We start from the raw sequence: 22,549 nt of genomic DNA, 5'->3' as shown, positions 1-22,549 counted from the left end.
CTCTGGGACTTTCTGATCCTGTTAGGGAGGGAAAGCCAGGAACTTTGACCCAGTGACAGGATAGTGAGTGACTTAGAGGGGAGCTTGCAGATGCTGGCGATTCTAGATGTTGGAGATTGGGGGGTTGGAAAGTGTTCTCAAAGGAGTTAGTGAATCATACAGCACAGAAGTAGACCCTAAGGTCCAACACATCCATGCCAAACAAGTTTCCCAAACTGAACTAGTTGCACTTGCCTGCCCTTCCACTCCCAGTAACACTCTTGTAAATCTTATTGCACCTTTTCCAATTTAATCACATCCTTAACTGTCATAGGGTGACCGGAACTGTATGTGGCCTCACCAACATCCTGCACAACAGCAACATGATGTCCCAGCTCCTGTACTCAATGGTCTGAACAATGAAGTTGGAAACCAGAGGGGCACCAGAATACAGTAGCAAGTGTGAAAGAACAATCCAACACTTCCTGAGAAACAAACACAACACTAGCTGGCATGGGGGCAGACATGCCTCAGAAAAACAAAAGGCCAGTGGCGTATTCTGGGCCAAAACGAAGAGACATCCAGTCCCCAAAGCAGAGCTCATAGAATCCCTACAAGTGTGGAAACAGGCCATCTGGACAAACAAGTCCATACTGACCCTCCAAAGATTATCCCACCCAGACCCATACCCCTACCCTATTACTCTGCATTACCCCTGACTAATGCACCTAGTCTGTACATCCCTGAACACCATGGGTAATTTCCCATGGCCAATTCACCTGACCTGCACAGTCTTTGTGACTGTGAGAGGAAACTGGAGCACCCGGAGGAAACACACGCAGACACGGGGAGAATGTGCAAACTCCACACAGATAGCTTGCGGCTGGAATTGAACCGTGGTGCTGTGAGACAGCAGTGCTAACCACTGAGCCAGCAGTACTTATTGTAGACAGCACACTTTTTGCTTCAGTGACAGAAAAGTGAATGCTGACGGTAGTGGGTGTGGTGCCAATCAAGCGGCTGCTTTGTCCTGGATGGTATCAAGCTTCTTCAGGGTTGTTGGAGCTGCACTCATCCAGGGCAAGTGGAGAGTATTCCATCAGACTCCTGACTTAGGCTTTGTAGATGGGGAGTTCGGGGGTGAGTTACTCACTGCAGGGCCCCACCCTCTGACCTGCCACTGTGTTTAGATGATGGGTCCAGTTCAATTTCTGGTCAAAAGTAACCTCTAGAGGTTAGTGATAGTGGGCAATTCAGCAATGGTTAGATCATAGAATCCCTACAATGTGGAAGCAGGCCATTTAGCCCATCAAATACACACTGGTGCTCTGAAGAACATCCCACTTGCTACCCAGTTCCTGTCACCCTGCATTTCCCTGTGGCTAACCCACCAAGCCGGCATATCCCTGGACACTATAGGGCAAATTCCCCATGGCCAATCCACCCTAACCTGCACATCTTTGGACAATGGGAGGCAATTGGAACACCTGGAGGAAACTCACACAGAGAGAGGGAGAATGTGAAAACTCCATGCAGACAGTCGCCCGAGGAATTGAACCCAGGTCCTTGGTGCTGTGAGGCAGTGGTGCTAACCAGTGAGCTATACTGTGCCACTTATATTTCATTGTCATTGACTGGCATCTGTGCGGTGTGAGACAAAAAAACCGCAGATGCTGGAATCCAAAGTATACAGGCAGGAGGCTGGAAGAACACAGCACGCCAGGCAGCATCAGGAGGTGGAGTAGTCGACATTTTGAGTGTAACCCTTCTTCAGGACTGGGGGTGAGTGTAGGGGGAGCTGCAGATAAAGGGGGTGGTGGGGACAGGGTGGAGAAATGGGGATAGGTGAAGACAGGTAGTGGGTATGACCTGGTTGGTCAATGGGAGGAATGAATCCAGCTGATGGCAGAGAAGAGTGGAAAGGAGGGGGAGGGGCTGGGAAGGGAATCGGGGATGGAAAGGGAGGTTATTTGAAATTGGAGAACTCAGTGTTGAGTTCTGTAGGCTGCCCAGGCGGAAGATGAGGTGTTGTTCCTCCAATCTGCGCGGTTGTGGCATCCACCGCATCATCCTTAAACACGTCCTCCAACTCCAACTAGACCCCAGCACCCAGAACACTTTCCCCTCCCCACCCCTTTCTGCCTTCCACAAGGACCGTTCCCTTTGACAGTCCTTGGATTGCTCCAATCCCCCTGAACCCCCAGGTACCTTCCCCTGCAACTGGAAATGATGCAAAACCTGCTGCACATCAACCCCCTCACCCCCATCCAGGGCCCCAAACAGTCCTTCCAGCTGAGATAGAGGGTCACCTGCCTCTCTTCCAACCCAGTTTACTGCATCAGGTGCTCCCAATGTGGTCTTCCTACATTGGGGATACCAAACGTAAACTTGGTGAACGGTTCACCGAGCATCGCAGCCAGGCCCACAGGGGCTGACCGGACCTCTCAGTCACCACCCATTTCAATCCCCCTTCCCACTCCTTTTCCGACATGACCACTCTCGGCCTCCTCCACTGCCACAATGAACCAAACCACAAATTGGAGGAACAACACCTCATTGTCCCCCTAGGCAACCTACAGCCGGGAGGACTCAACACTGAGTTCTCCAATTTCAAACAACCTCCCTCCCCATCCCCCGACCCCCTTCACAGCCCCTCCCCCTCCCTTCCACTGCTCCCTGCCACCAACCGGATTCATTCTTCCCATTGACCAACCAGGTCGTACCCTCTACCTGACTTTACCTATCCCCACGTCACCATTCTGGCCCCGCCACCATCTTTATCTGCGGCTCCCCCACCCCCCAATTTTGAAGAAGTGTTCCAGCCAAAACATTGACTTCTCCCCCTCCTGATGCTGCCTGGTTTGCTGTGTTCTTCCAGCCTCCTGCCTATCTGTATGGTGTGGCATTATTATTGAAGTCAATGGTTACCCAATAAAATGCCATCTTATGGAACCACCATGGTCGTTCTAGATCTTTCTATGTTCCTCCAGCCTCCAACCTGTTTGATATTGAAGTCTCTGAGGGTCCACTCGCTGAGGATGGTCTCTGAGGAGACAGTAACTGTGATGTTCCCATAGGTACAGGGTGTGTAATCCAGTGGCCAATAGTGTTCACATTTGATCTGGAACCAAAAAGAAAACACATTTGAGATGGAGTCATCCAAAATAATTACCCAGGTTTACATAGATTACACAATATAAAAACAGGCCATTCGGCCCGACCAGTCCGTTCAAGTGTTTATGTTTGACTTGTGTCACCACCGATCTCTCATCCAAATCTAACCATCCTCTCCACTCACCGTCTTTGTTTGCTAGCCCTTAGCTGCACTGATTTGATTTATTATTGTCACACGTACCGAGGCACAGTGAAAAGTTTTGTTTTGCATGCAGTACTGGCAGATTATGCCATACAAAATGTATCAGGGTAATGGATCAGCGTGAGGAATACGATATTATGGCTGCAGGGTAGGTGCACAAAGAGTGACATCAACATTCAATTTAAAATTAGAGAGGTCCATTCAGCAGTCTAGTAACAGCGGGAAAGAAGCTGTTCTTGAACCTTTTGGTATGGGCGCTTAAGCTTCTGTATCTTCTGTTGAAAGGTTGGAAGGGATTATAACCGGGGTGGGATGGGTGTTTGATGATGTTGGTTGCCTTACCAAGGCAGTGGGAAGTGTAGATGGAGTCAATGGATGGACGGCTGGTTTGCGTGATGGACTGGGCTGTGCTCACAACTCCCTGCAGTTTCTGGGCAGAGCTGTTGCCGTACCAGGCCGTGATGCATCTGGATAGAACGCTTCCTTCTTGCGAGGTCTATATTCTCAACGCGCTCTGGGTAAAGAGGTTTCTTTTCAATTCCTGAATAGGTTTCTTGGTGACTGTCTGAAATTAGTGACCAGCTTTTGTCTTTTCCCTCCCTGAGGAAACATTCTCTCTGTATCTGCTCCAGCTCAACCTTTTGTCCTTTTAAAGACCTCTATCAGGTCACCTTCCAGCCATCTGGAGTTTTCCAATTCTCTTCTCAGACATTTTTGTTATGACCCCTAGAAATGTCCTCGTAATCGGTACAACAGTGTGACACACACGTCTCATGGAGCAATAGACAAAATGGGTGGTGCTGGAAAAGCACAGCCTATCAAGCAGCACCTGAGGAGCAAGTGAGTCAACATTTCAAGCATAAGCTCTTTATCAGGAATGTTGGGGGGGGGGGGGGAGGGGAGCTGTGCAAGGGGACTGAGAGATTAATTGGTGGGGGGTGGGGAATGGGGCTAGAGGGAAGTTAGCTCGGATTGAGATAGGTGGATGAAGGAGGGGCGGCGATAGTGATAGGTCAGAGCAGAGGGTGGAGTGGATGAATGGGAAGGAAGATGGACAGGTAGGACCGCTCCATTTTTTGACTCTGATCTCCAGCATCAGCAGTCCTCACTTTCTCCTCATGGAGCAATAGGACAAGGAGCTGTCTTCGGGATCTTCCACACTGAAAATCTCTGCTACTCGTGTTGAGTGCTGCGCTTGTACAGCATCTCAATTCGTCATCCAGGTAAGAGGGAAAGTGAGGCTCTGGCTCTGAAATCTGGAGTGACATCTAATGGGATTCTCTTAGATATCGCTGTCTGTGGGAGGAACTGAAGGGATCTGAAAGGGTTCTTGTGAAAGAATGCCATAACCTCAACTCATTCTGACACCATGTGTGCAGCACGGTGTTGGATCTCACAGGATCAGGATCTAATACCGGGACCTTGTTGTGACTTCATTGGGAGGACTGCACCCAGATTCCAAAGGAAACCGCCAAAATGGCTACATCGCAAAACACCTCCTTCCATGTTCTTTCCCCAGCCCCACACCCCAGGTTCTGTCTTCATGATACAGGAGGCAATGGGCTAGTGGTACTATCACTCAACTGTTAATCCAAAGGGGTGAAAGTGAGGACTGCAGATGCTGGAGATCAGAGTTGAGAGTGGGTCACTTGAAAAGCACAGCAGGTCAGGCAGCATCCGAGGAGCAGGAGGATCGATGTTTCGGGCAAAAGCACTTCATCAAGAATTCCTGATGAACGGCTTTTGTCTGAAATGTCGATTCTCCTGCTCCTCGGATGCTGCCTGACCTGCTGTGCTTTTCCAGCACCACGCTCTAGACTATTAATCCAGAGACTAAGATAAGGATCCGGGGACCGGGGTTCAAATCCCACTGAGGCAGATGAGAGTCAATTGTACACTTCTATCGGATCCCACCTCAACCTCCTCTGCTCCAACAAAAACAAACCCAGTCTCTCAGTGCAGTTTAGATTTTTCACTTCAGACAACACCTTGAAGAATTAGGGCAATTAAGAATCTAATGATAACCACCAACTATTGTCCATTGTTGAGAAAAACCCATCTTGGTCACAAATGTCCTTCAGGGAAGGAATCTGCCATCCTTACTTGGTCTGGCCTACATGTGACTCCAGACCCACAGCAATGTGGTTGATTCTCAACTGCCCCCTGGGCAATTAGGGATGGGCAATAAATGTTGGTCTCTCAGAGGGTCCTGGGATTCTCTTTCACAGGGAGTGGTGAAGGCTGTCTTATTGAATATGTTTAAGGTGGAGGTGGGTCGATTAAGACTAACAAATCGAAAGGGGTACGGCAGGAAAGTGGAGTTGAGGCCACCACCTGATCTGATCAGCCAAGTGGTGGAGCAGGTAAGAGGGACCGAATGGCCTCCTCCTCTTCTGAATTCGAATGGCAGTACAAACACTGAGCACATGGAGAGCGCCTTCCTTCAGAGTCCCAGGCAAACCCGACAGCTGGTCACCCCAGCAGCCACTCTCTTGCATTCGGCTCCCATTGACGACCGGCCGAGACCACCATGTGTGAAACCGAGCCGTGATCAACCGTGACAGTGGTTGTCCAACGCGGCACACACATCCGCCTCCCCCCACCACCTTCTCGCTTTGAGACCGGGTTGGGTCCGAGCCCGGAATCAGTGACTCACCCGACCTCCTTCCGTGCAGTTTGTCAGCATCACAATAACGTCCGTCTTCTGCTCCCAAACCATCCGCCAGAAATCCGGCACCGTGTTGGGCAAAGGCCCCTGGGCAGCGATGAACTCGTTGCTCGACCTGTAACCCTGAGGAGAACCAAGAGGAGAGAAGCCTGAGCAGAAAACACTGGAACAACAACCAGGCAGAAACAAAAAGAACAAAAAGGTGATGGTATTGTTCTGGAATAGCAGGAGCAGACATTTATAATGGGAAGGGATGTGGTGTGGGAAAATTGATGGAAAGCACCAGAGGTCACCCGTAATGTCCCACTCATAAATCCTCCAACATCAACATGAACCATCCCAGACAAGGCATTGAACAGAATTGGAAAGTGTGGAGCTGGCCAGGCAGCAACCGAGGAGCAGGAGAGTTGACAGTTCGGGTATAAGCCCTTCGCTAAGACAATGAGGCTGCGAGGTTTTGCTGCAGCTCTACAAGTCCCTGGTGAGACCACACTTGGAATATTGTGTCCAGTTCTGGACGCCCTACTATAGGAAAGATACAGAGGCTTTGGAGAGGGTGCAAAGAAGGTTTATCAGGATGCTGCCTGGACTGGAGGGCTTGCCTAATGAAGCAAGGTTGACTAAGCTCGGATTTTTCTCTCTGGAGAGAAGGAGGAAGAGAGGTGACCTGATCGAGGTGTACAAAATAATGAGAGGAATAGGTAGTCAATAGCCAGAGACTTTTCCCCAGGGCAGGATTGACTGGTACAAGAAGTCATAGTCTGAAGATATTAGGAGGAAGGTATAAAGGAGACGTCAGAGGTAGGTTCATTACACAGAGAGTTGTGAATGTATGGAATGCGTTGCCAGCTGTGGTGGTGGAAGCAGAGTCACTGGGGACATTTAAGCGCCTGCTGGACATGCACATGGATAGCAGTGAGTTGAGGGGTGCATAGGTTAAGTTACTATATTTTACATTAGGATTAAATCTCAGCACAACATCGTGGGCCAAAGGGCCTGTTCTGTGCTGTACTTTTCTATTCTATGTTCTACGTTCTACGTTCTATGTTCTATGTTCTATGTTCTATGTTCTACGTTCTACGTTCTATGTTCTACATTCTATGTTCTATGTAAGGCCAACAAATATCAGGCACCACCTGAGGGGTGGAAACATTAGCAGAATGCATTCCAGGTCGGGCAGCTGAGCAAAACAAGGCATCCAGACGAGGAGGTAAATAATAGTTCCTAAAATTCACTTTCTGTCTCACCGGAACTGGGATTGCCTTTTCAGAAACGTTGGCTTGTGTGCTATTGATAGAGGACAAAATCTTTGGGACAACCTGGAGGGGGTTGGGGTAACTCCAAAATCCCACGTTTTCACCTGCATTCATGGCCACCCATATTGCTGCGAGCGGTGACGTTAGGTTGGTGGCTAATGTTGATCCCCAGGATGTAGGTGGTGAGCGATCTGCAGACGGTGAAGCCATTAAACGGCAAGGAGTGGTGGTTGGATTCTGATGTAATTAGTTCACCCATCCCAATGATTGGGACTAATTGTTTAGATATACTCTCAAAGTCAGGCGTGGTGAGAGATTTGATAGCGTCCCTCTTTCTGATGTCCATTAGCTTCAGCAACAAGCCTTTTACATTCTCTCACATCTTCCTGACGTGAGTGTTAGGCATCAGCTTTGCCAGCATTACAGATACAGACCCTGATCAAAGGCTTTCTCATTCCTTCACATAACATCATAAGACTCATACAGCATGGAAACTGACCCTTCGATCCAACCAGTCCATGCCAACCATAATCCCAAACTAAACTAGTCCCACCTCCCAGCACTTGGCTGATGTCCCTCCAAACCTTTCCTATTCATGTACTTATCCAAATGTCTTTCAAATATTAAAACTGCATCGACATCCACCACTTCCTCTGAAAGCTCAGTCCACACATGAACCACTCTCTGTGTAAAAGATTTGACCCCTCATGACTTTTTAAAAATCTTTCTCCTCTCATCTTAAAAGTGTGTCCCTGGTTTTGTAATCTGCCATGCTAGAGAAAAGACACCTATCACTAACTCTACTTATACCCCTCATTATTTTATAAACTTATATAATGTCACCTCCCGACCTCCTATGCTCCAGTGCAAAATGTCCCAGCTTTTCTTTCTAACTCAAACTTTCCATACCCAGCATCATCCCGGTAAATCTCTTCTGAACTAGTTTCATGTAAGACTTACCGGCATGTAATTGGCATTGATGTAGTCCAAAATGTCGCTCTCTGGCTGAGCAGTGAGTTTAACCCGGGATGCATCATCTGAAAGTGTTGAGGGAGAAACCATTGTTTTTTTTTATAGATATTTTTATTAGAAATTTAACATTTTTACAAGTTTACAAAAATAAACAAAACTCTCAAATACAAACATTGATATACAATTAAATCAAATATACAATAGCTAAAATTTACAAAAGAAAAAAAATACCGAAAAAGAAAAAAAAACAACACTCAACTGTCTACTAATCTAACCTACAACTAACCAGAGTGTATATTTAAGTCTCTTACATGCTCGGAATGTGTTCACATTAAATGTAATAAAACCCATATTCGTGCGGGATTCCTCTCCTACGGGGCCCCGGACCAGCCAGGTTTGTAATCTCAATTAAATAAAAGCCCTTGTTAGGATAGCTGAAATATCTGTATTTATGTAATTCAAGAAGGGCTGCCATATTTTATAAAATAATTCAGTCTTTCGGTGCACCATATTTGTAAGGAAGTCAAGGGGAATACATTCCATAATTAATCTGTGCCAATTTGAAAGTCCAGGGGGGCCCTCAGCCACCCAGTTCACCAAAATATTTTTCCTTGCACAGAAAGAGAGAATAGAAAATAGTCTCTTCCCGTACATGTCCAGGGAGGGAAAGTTCAAAAAGCCCAAAAGGAGAGATACAGGGCCCACTTTAATTTCCGTTCCTAAAATTTCTGTCAGGGTACTTGCTACTTTAGTCCAATATCTACAGATCTTATGACAGGTCCATAGGCAATGTACAAGAGTGCCCACCTTTATTTTACATTTGGGACACATTGGAGATGCTCCTGCCTTAAATTTTGCCAATCGAACCGGTGCTATATGGGCCCTATGAAGTATCTTCAGCTGGATAGCCTGGGTTCTGTTACAGATAGTATTTCCTCTAGCGTTTTCCCAAATATCATTCCATGTTTCTATAGAGATTTCTAGCCCCAAATCCTGATCCCATGTTTTAAGCAGATTATCCATATCTCCCGATACTTCATCATGTAGTAAATGATAAATAGTACTGACGGAAGATACCCCCACTGGTCGTAGGACACTACATTCTCTATCTGATTTATAAAGACTATCTAATAACGTAGTCTTCTTCTGTATATAGTCTCGAATTTGGAAGTATCGAAAGAGGTCTCCATTAGGTAATCCGAATTTCTGACGCAGCTGTTCAAAAGCCATCCGGACCCCATCTTTAAATAGGTCCCCTAGACATGAGATACCCCTGGATCTCCAGAGTTTAAAAGTGGTATCTGTAAACCCCGGTTGGAATCCCCATGCTCCCACTATCGGCGCATGGGGGGGTGTTTTATGTGAATTACCCTCATTTTGCCGCATTATATTCCAAGCCTTAATTGTGTTTAGTATTATAGGGTTTTTACAGTGATCTGTAATGATTTTCCTCTTGTCTGAAAATAAAAGGTTAATAAGTGTGTATTTTACTTGAGAGGCCTCGATATCCAATCAGATTGATTGTGGATCAGACAACACCCAATCAGCTATAACTTAATAGTGAACTGAACTGATATTTCCTAAAATCTGGGAAGTCCAATCCTCCCCTTGCCTGTAGAAGCTGAAGCTTCTTCAGCTTAATGAGGGGCCGTCTATGATTCCAGATAAAGGAACCCAGCCAGCCATATAATTTACGTAGAGCCATCCTCGGCAGCATCACTGGAAGCATTCTCATAGGGTATAGGAGAGGGGGCAGGACATTCATTTTAATTAGTGCTATTCTACCCAACCAGGAAATTGGAAGGTCTCCCCATCGCTGGAGGTCCAGCCTTATCCTTTCCAGTAAATACACAAAATTAGCCTTATACAACTGACCAAATACTGGGGTAATAAAAATGCCTAAATATAAAAAGCCCTCCAGGGACCAAGAAACCATGTTAATGAACCAAATGAGTATCGTAATGTGAAGCATAAACTCCCTTCTGAGAAAGTAAGACTGTTTATAAGAGAACAGAGGGTGACATCTGGGCAATACCATTGGGCCAGTAATCAGTTGAGTCGAAACGTGTGGTGCTGGAAAAGCACAGCTGGTCAGGCAGCATCCGAGGAGCAGGAGAATCATCAGGAATATTCCTGATAAAGAGCTCATGCTTGAAATATCGACTATCCTGCTCCACGGATGCTGTCTGTCCTGCTGTGCTTTTCCAGCACCACACTTTTGACTCTGATTTCCAGCATCTGCAGTCCTTACTTTCTCCTAGTAGACCCAGACTCTGAAGTCATGGGTTCAAATCCCACCATGATGGAATTTAAATTCAATGAATAAATCTGGAATGTGAAGCTGGATTCAGTATTTTGATGGAACTATCTTCGATTGTCATAAAAACCCATCTGATTCACTAATATCTTGAAGGAAAGGAAATCTGCCTTCCTTACTTGGTCTGGCCTAGACGTTACTCCAGACCCACAGTGATTGACCTTCTGAAATGGACCCAGCAAGCCGCACAGTTTCAGGGCAGTTGTGGTGATTGGAACTAGATTGACCTTGTTGACTTGTTGACATTGTTTAGGGTTGTTAACCTGGACCAATCAGGAAAGCCCTGGCTGACCAATATTAACAGAGGGTTTAGAATCTCCTCATCAGAGGACTGACTGTCCTGTGCCCAAGTAAATCAAGGGTAACGGGGTACTGGCCTCTGTGTCATTATTTCAGTGGCAATGGGAGAAAACCATATGTACCCGAAGGACATTCATTTACAACTGTTACCTTGGAGTTGCAGTAAGCGTTTCTAGCATCATGCCTTTATTTGGGAAGATTAACTCATTTGACTTTGCTGGCAAAGGTTGGGCCCAGTATGTGGAAAGAATGCATTTTCTTTCTGGGCAAATGGCATTGGGGCAGATGAAAAGCAATGAGTAATCCTTCTGACTGCATGTGGATCTGCAGCATTTTTGGTTATAAGGGGCTTGACGTTCCCAGAGGCATCAGCCACTAAAACCTTTCAAAAGTTGTTGGAATTGGTTCAGGAATATCATGATCCAAAGGGCAGCAGGAATGGCAATGCTGGTCACATGCCCCCACTAAGCGAGAGAGACAATTTAATTCGGGAGATGAAGTTTGGTGTCGGAACTTAGGAATGGCCATGTATGGGTAAAAGATGAGGTTGATATGAGGTCAGATCCCGTGACTTACAAAATTCGGGTAGGTGAGACAGTGCTGAACAAATACGTGGAGCACCTGAAGGCTGTTACCTTACAAAACATACCTCAGAACCATCTGAACGCTTGTTGTCCCCCCTTGTGTAGTGTCGAGGAAACTTCAGAGTGCAAGAGGGATATACTGATTGGAACCAGGTTGACATAATTGACTATGAGATCCTTGATTGGGGTTGTTAATGTGGGCCAATCAGGAAAGTCCTGGCTGACCAATGTAAACAGGGGATTAGAATCTCCTCAGTTCAGGGACTCACTCTGAGCTGGCTGGTCACAGCCAATGCACTGTGCTCAAGTAAATAAGGGTGACTTGGTGACAGGATACCAGCCTCTGTGCAGTTATTTCAGCAATTAGGGATGGGTAAGAAATGTTGTGTTTGCCAGTGATGCCCACATCCCACGAAAGAATAAACAGGAAAGGTAATCCATGTCAGTGTCTGGACAACAGGCCAGTCAATCCCAATCTCCCTGTGGCTTCACTTCATTCAAGTTACCTATCCTATTGAATCAATCAGTTGTCTCCATTTCCAAAGAGTCAGTTCACCTTTTCGCTGTGAAAAAGTGTTCTTCCAAATGTTCTCCGCCATAACTCTTGGTCAAAGCCTTTAATCTGTATCCCCTAGTCCTTAAACTGTCAGCCAATGTGAACATCTCCCCTTTGTCTGCTCAGTCATCAAAATCTCTATTGAATCTCCTTTGCTGCAATGAGAACAGTTGTTTATGTGCCTTTGCCTTTAGAGACTTTACCTTTAAGGACTTCAAGTGCTATAAGGCAGTAGTTCTGCAGAGGGTCCAGTCTGACTGGGACTGTGCAGGCAACAGACAAGGATCACAATTACTCTACTGCTCTCAAATAAAAGCAAAATGCTGGAATTTTTTTCTTTATTCATTTACAGGATGGGAACATCACTAGACCAATATTTATTGCCCCAAGGGCAGTTAAGAGTCAACCCCCATTGCTGCAGGTCTGGAGTCACATGTAGGTCAGACAGCTAAAGGCTGCAGATTTCCTTCCCAAAGGAAGTTAGTGAACCTGATGGGTTTTTCCAACTATCAACAATAGTCACACGATCATCATTACATTTTCTTTTAATTACAGACTTTTACTGCATTAAAATATGTAATGGCATTCACACCCATACTCCCAGAACATGAGCCTGGGGTTCTATTCCTATGACGCCACTGTCCCTGTATGATGGGTTGAATGGCCTCAACCTATGCCACAATTACTTAATCTTAAATTCATAAATCTCAAACAAAATCAGAAATTGCTGGAAAGACTCAGTCGGTCTGGCAGCATCCGTGGAGAGAGAAACAGAGCTAATGTCTTATGAAGGAAGGTTGAGGGAGCTAGGGCTTTTCTCATTAGAGCGAAGAAGGATGAGAGGTGACTTGATAGAGGTGTACAAGATTAGATTAAATTGCTTACAGTGTGGAAACAGGCCCTTCGGCCCAACATGTCCACACCGACCCGCTGAAACACAACCCACCCAGACTCATTTCCCTACATTTACCCCTTCACCTAACACTACGGGCAATTTAACCTGGCCAATTCACCTGACCTGCACACTTTTGGATTGTGGGAGGAAACCCACGCAGACACAGGGAGAATGTGCAAACTCCACGCAGAGAGTCGCCTGAGGCGGGAATTGAACCCGGGTCTCTGGCACTGTGAGGCAGCAGTGCGGACCACTGTGCCACTGTGCCTCCCACTGAGAGATGATGAGAGGCATAGATAGAGTGGATCGACAGAGACTTTTTCCCAGAGCAGAAATGGCTATCACGAGGGGCACAACTTTACAGTAATTGGAGGAAGGTTTAGGGGAGATGTCAGAGGTAGGTTCTTTACTCAGGGAGTGGTGGGTGCCTGGAAGGTACTGCCAACAGTGGGTGGTAGAGTCAGAGACTTTAGGGACATTTAAGCAATTTTTAGATAGGAACATAGAAGATAGTACAACGAAGGGCACGGTGGCTCAGTGGCTAGCACTGCACCCTCACAGCACCAGGGTCCCAGGTTCGATTCCAGCCTCGGGCGACTGGTGGAGTTTGCATAGTCTCCCTGTGTCTTGTGTGGGTTTCCTCCCACACTCCACAGATGTGCAGGTCTAGTGAATTGGCCATACTAAATTGCCCATAGGTGCATGAGTAGGGGAATGGGTCTGGGTGGGTTACGCTTTGGAGGGTTTGTGTGGACTTGTTAGGCCAAGGGGCCTGTTTCTGCAGGGAATCTGATCTTGAAGTAGGATAAATGGCTGGCACAACAGCAAGGGCCTGTAGTGTTCTATTTCTATGCTTCCAGTCTAGTCTCCAGTCACAAGTTCTGAACCATTTCTGAAGAAGGCTCATACAGAATTCAGTGTTAACTGCGGTTTGCTCTCTCTCCAAAGATGCTACCAGAACTGCTGAGTTTCTTCAACATTTGCGATGCTTGTTTTACAGCTGCCAGAGTGTTTTGCAATCTGAAAGAAACTCAGAGAAGTAATTGATTGTTAAATCGATACCAGCAACACAACAAGAACAACCCCAGTGTTCTCCAAACTAACCTCATAGCTGAAATCCACCCTCCCCGCCAATCCCTGTAAACAACCTGGGCTTATCTTGTCTGTATCGTCACAGGGACTTCCCGATCTTTTGGAACATTTGCATCCACTGAATGATCCAATACTGTTTCCAAAGGTCAACAACCCTGGAGTGTTAATTGTGTGTATTTCTGTGTGTGTGTATGTGACAGTGTCTCTGTGTTTGGCAAAGCTGGTCCTGTTGTTTCTAAAAGCTGTTCCTTTTCTCAAGAATACTGTGTGCTTGGTTTGTTTCCGAGGGGTCTCCCAGTGCTGATTAGACTGGTTTGGTACCAAGATTAAAGGGGATTGAGAGGCCCTTTTGTTTATATGAAAACAGATGAGACTTCAGGCCAAAGTGGTCATGTTTTAGAAGTGACCTGTATAAAGAAAGGGGAGTGGTCAGCTCTCTAGCTGAGCAGTTCAGCCCAAAACTAGTTAGGAATCCAACAGTGAGCTCTGGAGAAAGAAGTTGCTAAACTCTCCGTTGTTCTGCCTTTCTAACTTCAACTTGTAAGGATTTGTTCCATTTTCAGTGTTTTGTTTTAAAGGGGGTTTGCTTATTGGGACTGTTGTGTATATTCGGAACATCTTGACGAAGTGCTTTTGCCCGTAAAGTCGATTTTCCTGCCCCTCGGATGCTGCCTGACCTGCTGTGCTTCTCCAGCACCACTCTAATCTAGAATCGGGTTTCCAGCTCCTGCAGTCCTCGCTTTTGCCTATTTTCGGAACAGCATAACTAAGTCTAGTTCGGATAGACTGAGTTCTGTAGGGTTTCTTTTTTCTGTTCGTTGTGTTTCATTGTGTAATTTTGTGAATAAAGTTTTGTCTATTTTAAAACCTGGTCATCACCCCCACTAACTTACTCTGGGTAATGAAACAAATTGCAAAGTTATGGTCGTTGGGCTGCCTGCTTAAGAATGTTTTGAGTGGTCTGGCCTAGTCCATAACATGTGTTTGTACGTGTATCAATGTGTGTCTGTCTGTGTGAGTGAGCGCATCTGTGTATCTCCACACAGACGCTGCCTGACCTCCCGGGCATTTCGAGTACTTTTGGTTCTGGTTTCTGTCTTTGGGCACTTTGTTTACTTACATGGCAGGACGTTAGTGTATCGATTCTTTCCTTTGTTGTCCTCAAGCAGGGCAGCTTCCAGCGGCTGGTTGATGCCCACGGTGCTCAGACTCTGTAGTTTGTGAATGAGAGGCACCATCAGTTAGACTCTGGGCTAAAGAATCCACATTCTGTGCTGCCTGCAATTTTACTCAAAATCAACCCCTCCCTTCCTGTGTCCTCAGTCTCCAGCAATCAATCTGCATGATCGAGCAAACACGCCAATGCTGGGAATGCACTGGAAGATTGGGAACACACACGCACTGGGGGATAGACAATAGGGGTAGGAGTAGGCCATTCGGTCCTTCGAGCCAGCACCACCATTCATTATGGTCATGGTTGATCATCCACAATCAGTATCCTGTTCCTGCCTTATCCCCATAACCCTTGATTCCACTATCTTTAAGAGCTCTATCCATCTCTTTCTTGAAAGTATCCAAAGACTTGGCCTCCACTGTCTTCCAGGGCAGAGTATTCCATATATCCACCACTCTCTGGGTGAAGAAGTTTCTCCTCAACTCTATTCCAAATGGCCTACCCTTAATTTTTAAACTTTGTCTTCTGGTTCTGGACTCAGCCATCAGAGGAAACATGCTTCCTGCCTCCAGAACGTCCAATCCTTTAATAATCTCATACGTCTCAATCAGATCCCCTCTTATCCTTCTAAACTCAAGTGTATACAAGCCCAGTTGCTCCAATCTTTCAACATATGATAGTCCCACCATTCTGGGAATTGACCTCGTGAACCTACGCTATACTCCCTCAATAGCCAGGATGTCCTTTCTCAAATTTGGAGACCAAACCTGCACACACACTGGGAACACACACACAGAATTCATACACTTGGAACACACATGGGAACACACACATTGAGACATACACACAGGGCACACTGGGGAACACACACACCGGGAACACACACATTGAGGAACACACACTGAGAACACTGGGGAGCACACACACTGAGAACACACACACTGAGAACATTGGGGAACACACACTGGAAACACTGGGGAGCACATACACTGAGAACACACACACTGAGAACACTGGGGAGCACATACACTGAGAACACACACACTGGGGAACACACTGGAAACACACACACTGGGGAACACACTGGAACACTGGGAACACACACTGGGGAATACATACACTGGGGAACACACACACTGGGGAACACTCACACTGGAACACTGGGAGCACTCACACTGGGGAACACTCATACTGGGAACACACACTGGGGAACACACTGGAAACACACTGGGGAACACACTGGAACACTGGGAACACACACACTGGGGAACACACACTGGGGAACACACACTGGAACACTCACACTGGGGAACACTCACACTGGGGAACACACACTGGGGAACACACACTGGGAACACTCACACTGGGGAACACACTGGAACACTGGGAATACTCACACTGGGGAACACACTGGAACACTGGGAACACACACACTGGGAACACTCATACTGGGGAACACTAACACTGGGGAACACTCACACTGGGGAACACTCACACTGGGGAACACACTGGATCACTGGGAACACTCACACTGGGGAACACACTGGAACACTGGGAATACACACACTGGGAACACACAAACTGGGGAACACACTGGAACACTGGGAACACACACACTGGGAACACTCACACTGGGGAACACTCACACTGGGGAACACACTGGAACACTGGGAACACACACTGGGGAACACACACAGGGGAACACACACACTGGGGAACACTCACACTGCGGAACAATCACACTGCGGAACACACTGGAACACTGGGTACACACACACTGGGAACACTCACACTGGGGAACACACTGGAACACTGCGAACACACACTGGGGAACACACACTGGGGAACACACACTGGGGAACACTCACACTGGGAACACTCATACTGGGGAACACACTGGAACACTGGGTACACACACACTGGGGAACACACACTGGGGAACACACACACTGGGAAAACTCACACTGGGAACACTCATACTGGGGAACACACTGGAACACTGGGTACACACACACTGGGGAACACACACTGGGGAACACACACACTGGGAAAACTCACACTGGGAACACTCATACTGGGGAACACACTGGAACACTGGGTACACACACACTGGGGAACACACACAGGGGAACACACACACTGGGGAACACTCACACTGCGAACACTCACACTGGGAACATTCACACTGGGGAACACACTGGAACACTGGGAACACTCACACTGGGGAACACTCACACTGGGGAACACACTGGAACACTGGGGAACACACACACTGGGAATACTCACACTGCGGAACACTCACACTGCGGGACACACTGGAACACTGGGTACACACACACTGGGAACACTCACACTGGGAACACACACTGGGGAACACACACACTGGGGAACACACACACTGCGGAACCCTCACACTGCGGAACACTCACACTGGGAACACTCACACTGAAGAACACACGCACTGGGGAATACACACACTGGAACAGTCACACTGGGGAACACACTGGAACAGTGTGAACACACACTGGGGAACACACACTGGGGAACACTCACACTGGGAACACTCATACTGGGGAACACACTGGAACACTGGGTACACACACACTGGGGAACACACACTGGGGAACACACACACTGGGGAACACACACACTGGGAAAACTCACACTGGGAACACTCATACTGGGGAACACACTGGAACACTGGGTACACACACACTGGGGAACACACACAGGGGAACACACACCGGGGAACACTCACACTGCGAACACTCACACTGGGAACATTCACACTGGGGAACACACTGGAACACTGGGAACACTCACACTGGGGAACACTCACACTGGGGAACACTCACACTGGGGAACACACTGGAACACTGGGGAACACACACAGGGGAACACACACACTGGGGAACACTCACACTGCGGAACACTCACACTGCGGAACACACTGGAACACTGGGTACACACACACTGGGAACACTCACACTGGGGAACACACTGGAACACTGGGAACACACACTGGGGAACACACACACTGGGGAACACACACACTGGGGAACACTCACACTGCGGAACACTCACACTGCGGAACACTCACACTGGGAACACTCACACTGGAGAACACACGCACTGGGGAATACACACACTGGAACAGTCACACTGGGGAACACACTGGAACAGTGGGAACACACACTGGGTACACTCACACTGGGGAACACACTGGAAAACTGGGGAACACTCACACTGGGAACACTCACACTGGGGAACGCACACTGGGGCACACACACTGGGAACACACACTGCGGAACACACTGGAACAATGGGAACACACACACTGGGAACACTCACACTGGGGAACACACTGGAACACTGAGAACACACACACTGGGAATGCTCACACTGGGGAACACACACTGGGAAACACTCACACTGGGGAACACACACTGGGAACACACACTGCGGAATACACTGGAACAATGGGTACACACACACTAAGAATACTCACACTGGGGAACACACACTGGAACACTGGGAGCACTCACACTGGGAACGCTCACACTGGGGAACACTCGCACTGGGGAACACTCACACTGGGGAACACACTGGAACACTGGGAACACTCACACTGGGAACACTCACACTGGGGAACACACTGGAACACTGGGAACACTCACACTGGGAACACTCACACTGGGGAACACTCACACTGGGGAACACACTGGAACACTGGGGAACACTCATACTGGGAACACTCACACTGGGGAACACACTGGAACACTGGGAACACTCACACTGGGGAACACTCACACTGGGGAACACTCACACTGGGAACGCTCACACTGGGAACAGCCTGAAAACAACAGATGCTGGAGCTCTCAATGGGTCAGACAGCATCCATGGAGACAGCAAGCTAATATTTTAAGTCTAGGTGACTCTTCATCAGAACCTGCTCTCTCTCCATGGACGTGGCCTGACTTCCCATGATCTCCAGCACTTTTTGTTTTTCGTACAGAGTCCAGCAACGGCAGTAATTTGCTCCTACTTTGGGAACAGCCGCTTTCTTCTCATGCCATAGTTAAACATTTCAATTTAAAATTAATTGACCTGTCCTGTGACCCACCCTTGCCTTACCTGGTATTCCTCGGCAAACCCAAAATCAGCGTCGGCGTGCTTTCTCTGAAAGTAAATCTCATATTCGCTCAGAGGGATGGGTCTGGTGAATAGAACAGAGCATGAGTGAAAACTGCTTCACAGAGACAGTCCAAGTCTATGTCAATACACTCATCAAGTCTGCGCAAGTCCAATCAAAGAACCTTCCAGTTAGTCCCATTCCCTAAATCAAAAACAGAGATCGCTGGAGAAACTCAGCAGGTCTGGAAGTATCATTGAAGCACTTCCAGATGCATTACATTTAAGTTCTCCCAGCTGCCATGGTGATATCTGAACCCACAACCCCAGGATATTAGCTTCTGGATTATTAATTCGCTTTGTTACCATGTCAAAAGTGTTAACTTACATATTTCAAAGAGCCCAAGAGAGCAAGGGGTGGTACAGAGCGGGTAACCATGGGGCTGAAGCTTTGGGAGGTGGAGCACGGTTAAGATATTAGTCAGAGCCGTTGAGAATAGAGAAAAAAAGTCCACTTACTTGAATTCTTTGGGGGCAGCAGACATTAGTGAAAAGCCAGGGTCTGTTTCTTTCCTGGAACAAAAGGTATCACTGAACTACAGCACATTCAATTTCATATAGCGACATCATTCAAAGATCAGCCTGAGTGACTCCCAGTGTGAATATCTCCCAGCATTGAGAGGCCGAATGGCCTATTTCTGTTCCCCTCCCTTATTACTGATTATCCCCAGGCCAGGTATGCCTGACCCTGTGGTTGGAATGTTAGCCAGGGGTAGGTGCAGGAAGGATGTTCCCACTGACCAGGGGGGCACAGTCTAAGGATGCAGGGTAACTCATTTAGGACTGAGTTGAGGAGAAATGTCTTCACCCAGAGAGTGGGGAGCCTGTGGAAATCTCCACCATGGAAAGTGGTTGATGCCAAAACATCGTCTGATTTCAAGTAGGGATCTAGTACTGGGGGCTAAGAGGAATCAAAGGACATGGGGTATAGCAGGAAACGGCTATTGAGTTGGATGATCAACCATGAATGGTGCAGCAGGCTTGAGGGGCTGAATGGCCTACTCTCAATCCTATTTTCAGTGTTTCAAAGTAAAGCTCCCTCCAAATTGTCCCAACAAATCAAGGTAAAATTCCCTTTATTGCATCCAAAGATAAATCTTGAAAGAGAGCCTCCCAGCACACCAATGGGATATCATTCACAGTAACCCCGGTGTCACCCCTGAACTCAACTGACTGTTCAACAGTTGATTCGAAAAGGATTTTGGATTGTATTGAATACCCATTGGAAACGGGATAGAAAATGTCTCCAGGTGTCCCATTCTCATAAGGGAAATACAGGCAATGGAGGGAGGAGACTTTCAGTTCTTAGCCTACGCTGGTTGGCAATTCACAACCCACCTGGCCAATCCGCTCGATGTTACCAATGGGAGAAAGGTAAGCTGAGTTCTGGGCTCTGTATCGGCTGCCCCCAAACATCATAAAATTCCCAGTCTCTGCTCATTAAGCAGCAACACTTACCCCCATGGTACTCGTTTGGTGATGATGAAAAACAGCAACAAACCAATAAGGATTAGGCCCAGGAGAGAGCCAATGACTGCTCCAATGATGATAGCTGTAAGGAACAAGAAATGTACAGCTAGCTTGAGGCAATGCAGCAATAGCCTCAGAAAAATACAAGCGAGGAAGGTTAATCATGGGCCAGTACCATAGAAATGTGATAGCACAGCAAGAGAACATTCAGCCCATTGTTGAGTATACTGCCATCTGTTCTAACCCCATCTTTCAGCTCCTGCTGTGTAGCCTTGCAGGTTCAGGATAGATCATATAATCCATACAGTGCAGAGAGAGGCCATCATGTGTGCACCAACCCTCTGAAGGCCACCCTGCCCAAACTCATCTTCATCCACCCTATCCCTGTAACCCCACATTTCCCAAGGCCAATCCACCCTAACCTGCATATCTTTGGACTGTGGGAGGAAATTGGAGCACCCGGAGGAAAACCACGCAGACACGGGGAGAATAAGCAAACTCCACACAGACAGTCACCCGAGACTGGAATCGAACCCAGGTCCCTGGGGCTGTGAGGCAGCAGTGTTGGCCACTGAACCACCCTGATCCAGGTTCCATTTAAATAAGTTGGGTGTTTCTGCCTCAGCCACCAAACTGGGCAGCGAATTCCAAACACCCACCAGCTTCCGCGTGAAATGCTTTTCTTTATTGCTCGCTAATCCTCTACTGATGACCTTCAACCTGTGACCCCTGGCAATTGACCTCTCTGTTAAGGGAAACACCCTGCCCATTCTCTCCAAGTGTCTCACTACTTTTACAGGTTTGTTAAGAAACTCCCTTGCAGCCGCACCCCACCCACCACCACCCCATCTTCCAATCATCGAAGGAAAACGACCCCAACCTTCACATCGACTCATCTAGACTGGAAATGTTACCTCACTCTCTCTCCACAGATGCTGCCTGACCCGTTGTGATCTCCAGCATATTTTCTTTCCCGAGCCTACGAGAATTTGCCTCGATTTGCACCTCCAAAGCGCAGGGAAGAGCTCCCCACCTCCCCTTTGCCGGCGCCACATGGGATCTTGAGAGATCCACCTTAGAGATTTTGGTCCTATGTTTCGTCCAAAAGATAGCACTCGTAACGGTGGAAGGAATACAGTCTGGCATTCATGGCGAGGGGGCTTGGGCAATTTGGGGCGTGAATCTAATTCATTCCTGTGGGCATCATTGGCAATGCCAGCAATTCCTGCCCATCCCTATTTGCCCCTGAATTGAGGAGCCTGCTAGGCCACTTCGCAGGGCAGTTAAGAGTCAACCGTATTACTGTGGGGTTGGAAATAGGGTTAGGGTTAGGGAGACACTTGAAGGGTTTGAAATTTCCTTCCTAAAAGGCACTAGGCTGAGGTGGGGCGGGGGGCATCTTATTGAGGTACACAAAATTATGATAGAAAGAGTAGATCATGAGAATCCCTTCTCTAAGGCAGATGAGTGTAAGACACATGTTTAAGGTGAAGAATCAGTGGTGGAGAGGATTGAGTCATACCATGGAAAGAGGGTGAGAGAAAGAACAGGGAGGGAATGAGAGAGAGGGAAAAAGAGAAAGAGTGAATAGGAGAAAGAACGAGGGAGAGTTTGAGAGAGAGGAAGAAAAAAAGATGACAAGAGGGAGAGAGAGAAAGAGTCAGGGCAAGAGAGAGAGAGGGGGAGGGAATAAGAGTGAGGGAAAAACAAATAAAAGTAGAGTGAATACGAGAGAGAGCGTGAGGGAGAGCATGAGAGAGAGAGGACAAAAGGGAGACA

At 47.5% G+C, this 22,549-nt stretch overlaps 1 protein-coding gene across 2 annotated transcripts in view; it reads right to left on the bottom strand.

Annotated features, from left to right (window-relative positions):
* The window catches only part of LOC140489363 (receptor-type tyrosine-protein phosphatase H-like), a 116,772-nt gene that overhangs the window by 11,847 nt on the left and 82,376 nt on the right, over positions 1-22,549 (bottom strand). The window contains exons 14-20 of one of the 2 annotated variants that reach the window (XM_072588843.1): positions 20,759-20,852; positions 19,760-19,813; positions 19,244-19,325; positions 15,056-15,146; positions 8,180-8,256; positions 5,952-6,086; positions 2,908-3,100 (exon numbers count right to left, since the gene is read on the bottom strand). In XM_072588843.1, the coding sequence (XP_072444944.1) occupies positions 2,924-3,100; positions 5,952-6,086; positions 8,180-8,256; positions 15,056-15,146; positions 19,244-19,325; positions 19,760-19,813; positions 20,759-20,852 (710 nt within the window). In that variant the 3' untranslated portion in view covers positions 2,908-2,923. The remainder of the gene's footprint in view (positions 1-2,907; positions 3,101-5,951; positions 6,087-8,179; positions 8,257-15,055; positions 15,147-19,243; positions 19,326-19,759; positions 19,814-20,758; positions 20,853-22,549) is intronic. The other variant, XM_072588842.1, reaches the window with a different exon arrangement.

This window comes from Chiloscyllium punctatum, chromosome 18 (assembly GCF_047496795.1).
Source record: "Chiloscyllium punctatum isolate Juve2018m chromosome 18, sChiPun1.3, whole genome shotgun sequence".
Lineage (NCBI taxonomy): Eukaryota > Metazoa > Chordata > Chondrichthyes > Orectolobiformes > Hemiscylliidae > Chiloscyllium > Chiloscyllium punctatum.
Note: the sequence above shows the minus strand (reverse complement) of the source record. Positions and strands in the feature narration are given on the sequence as shown.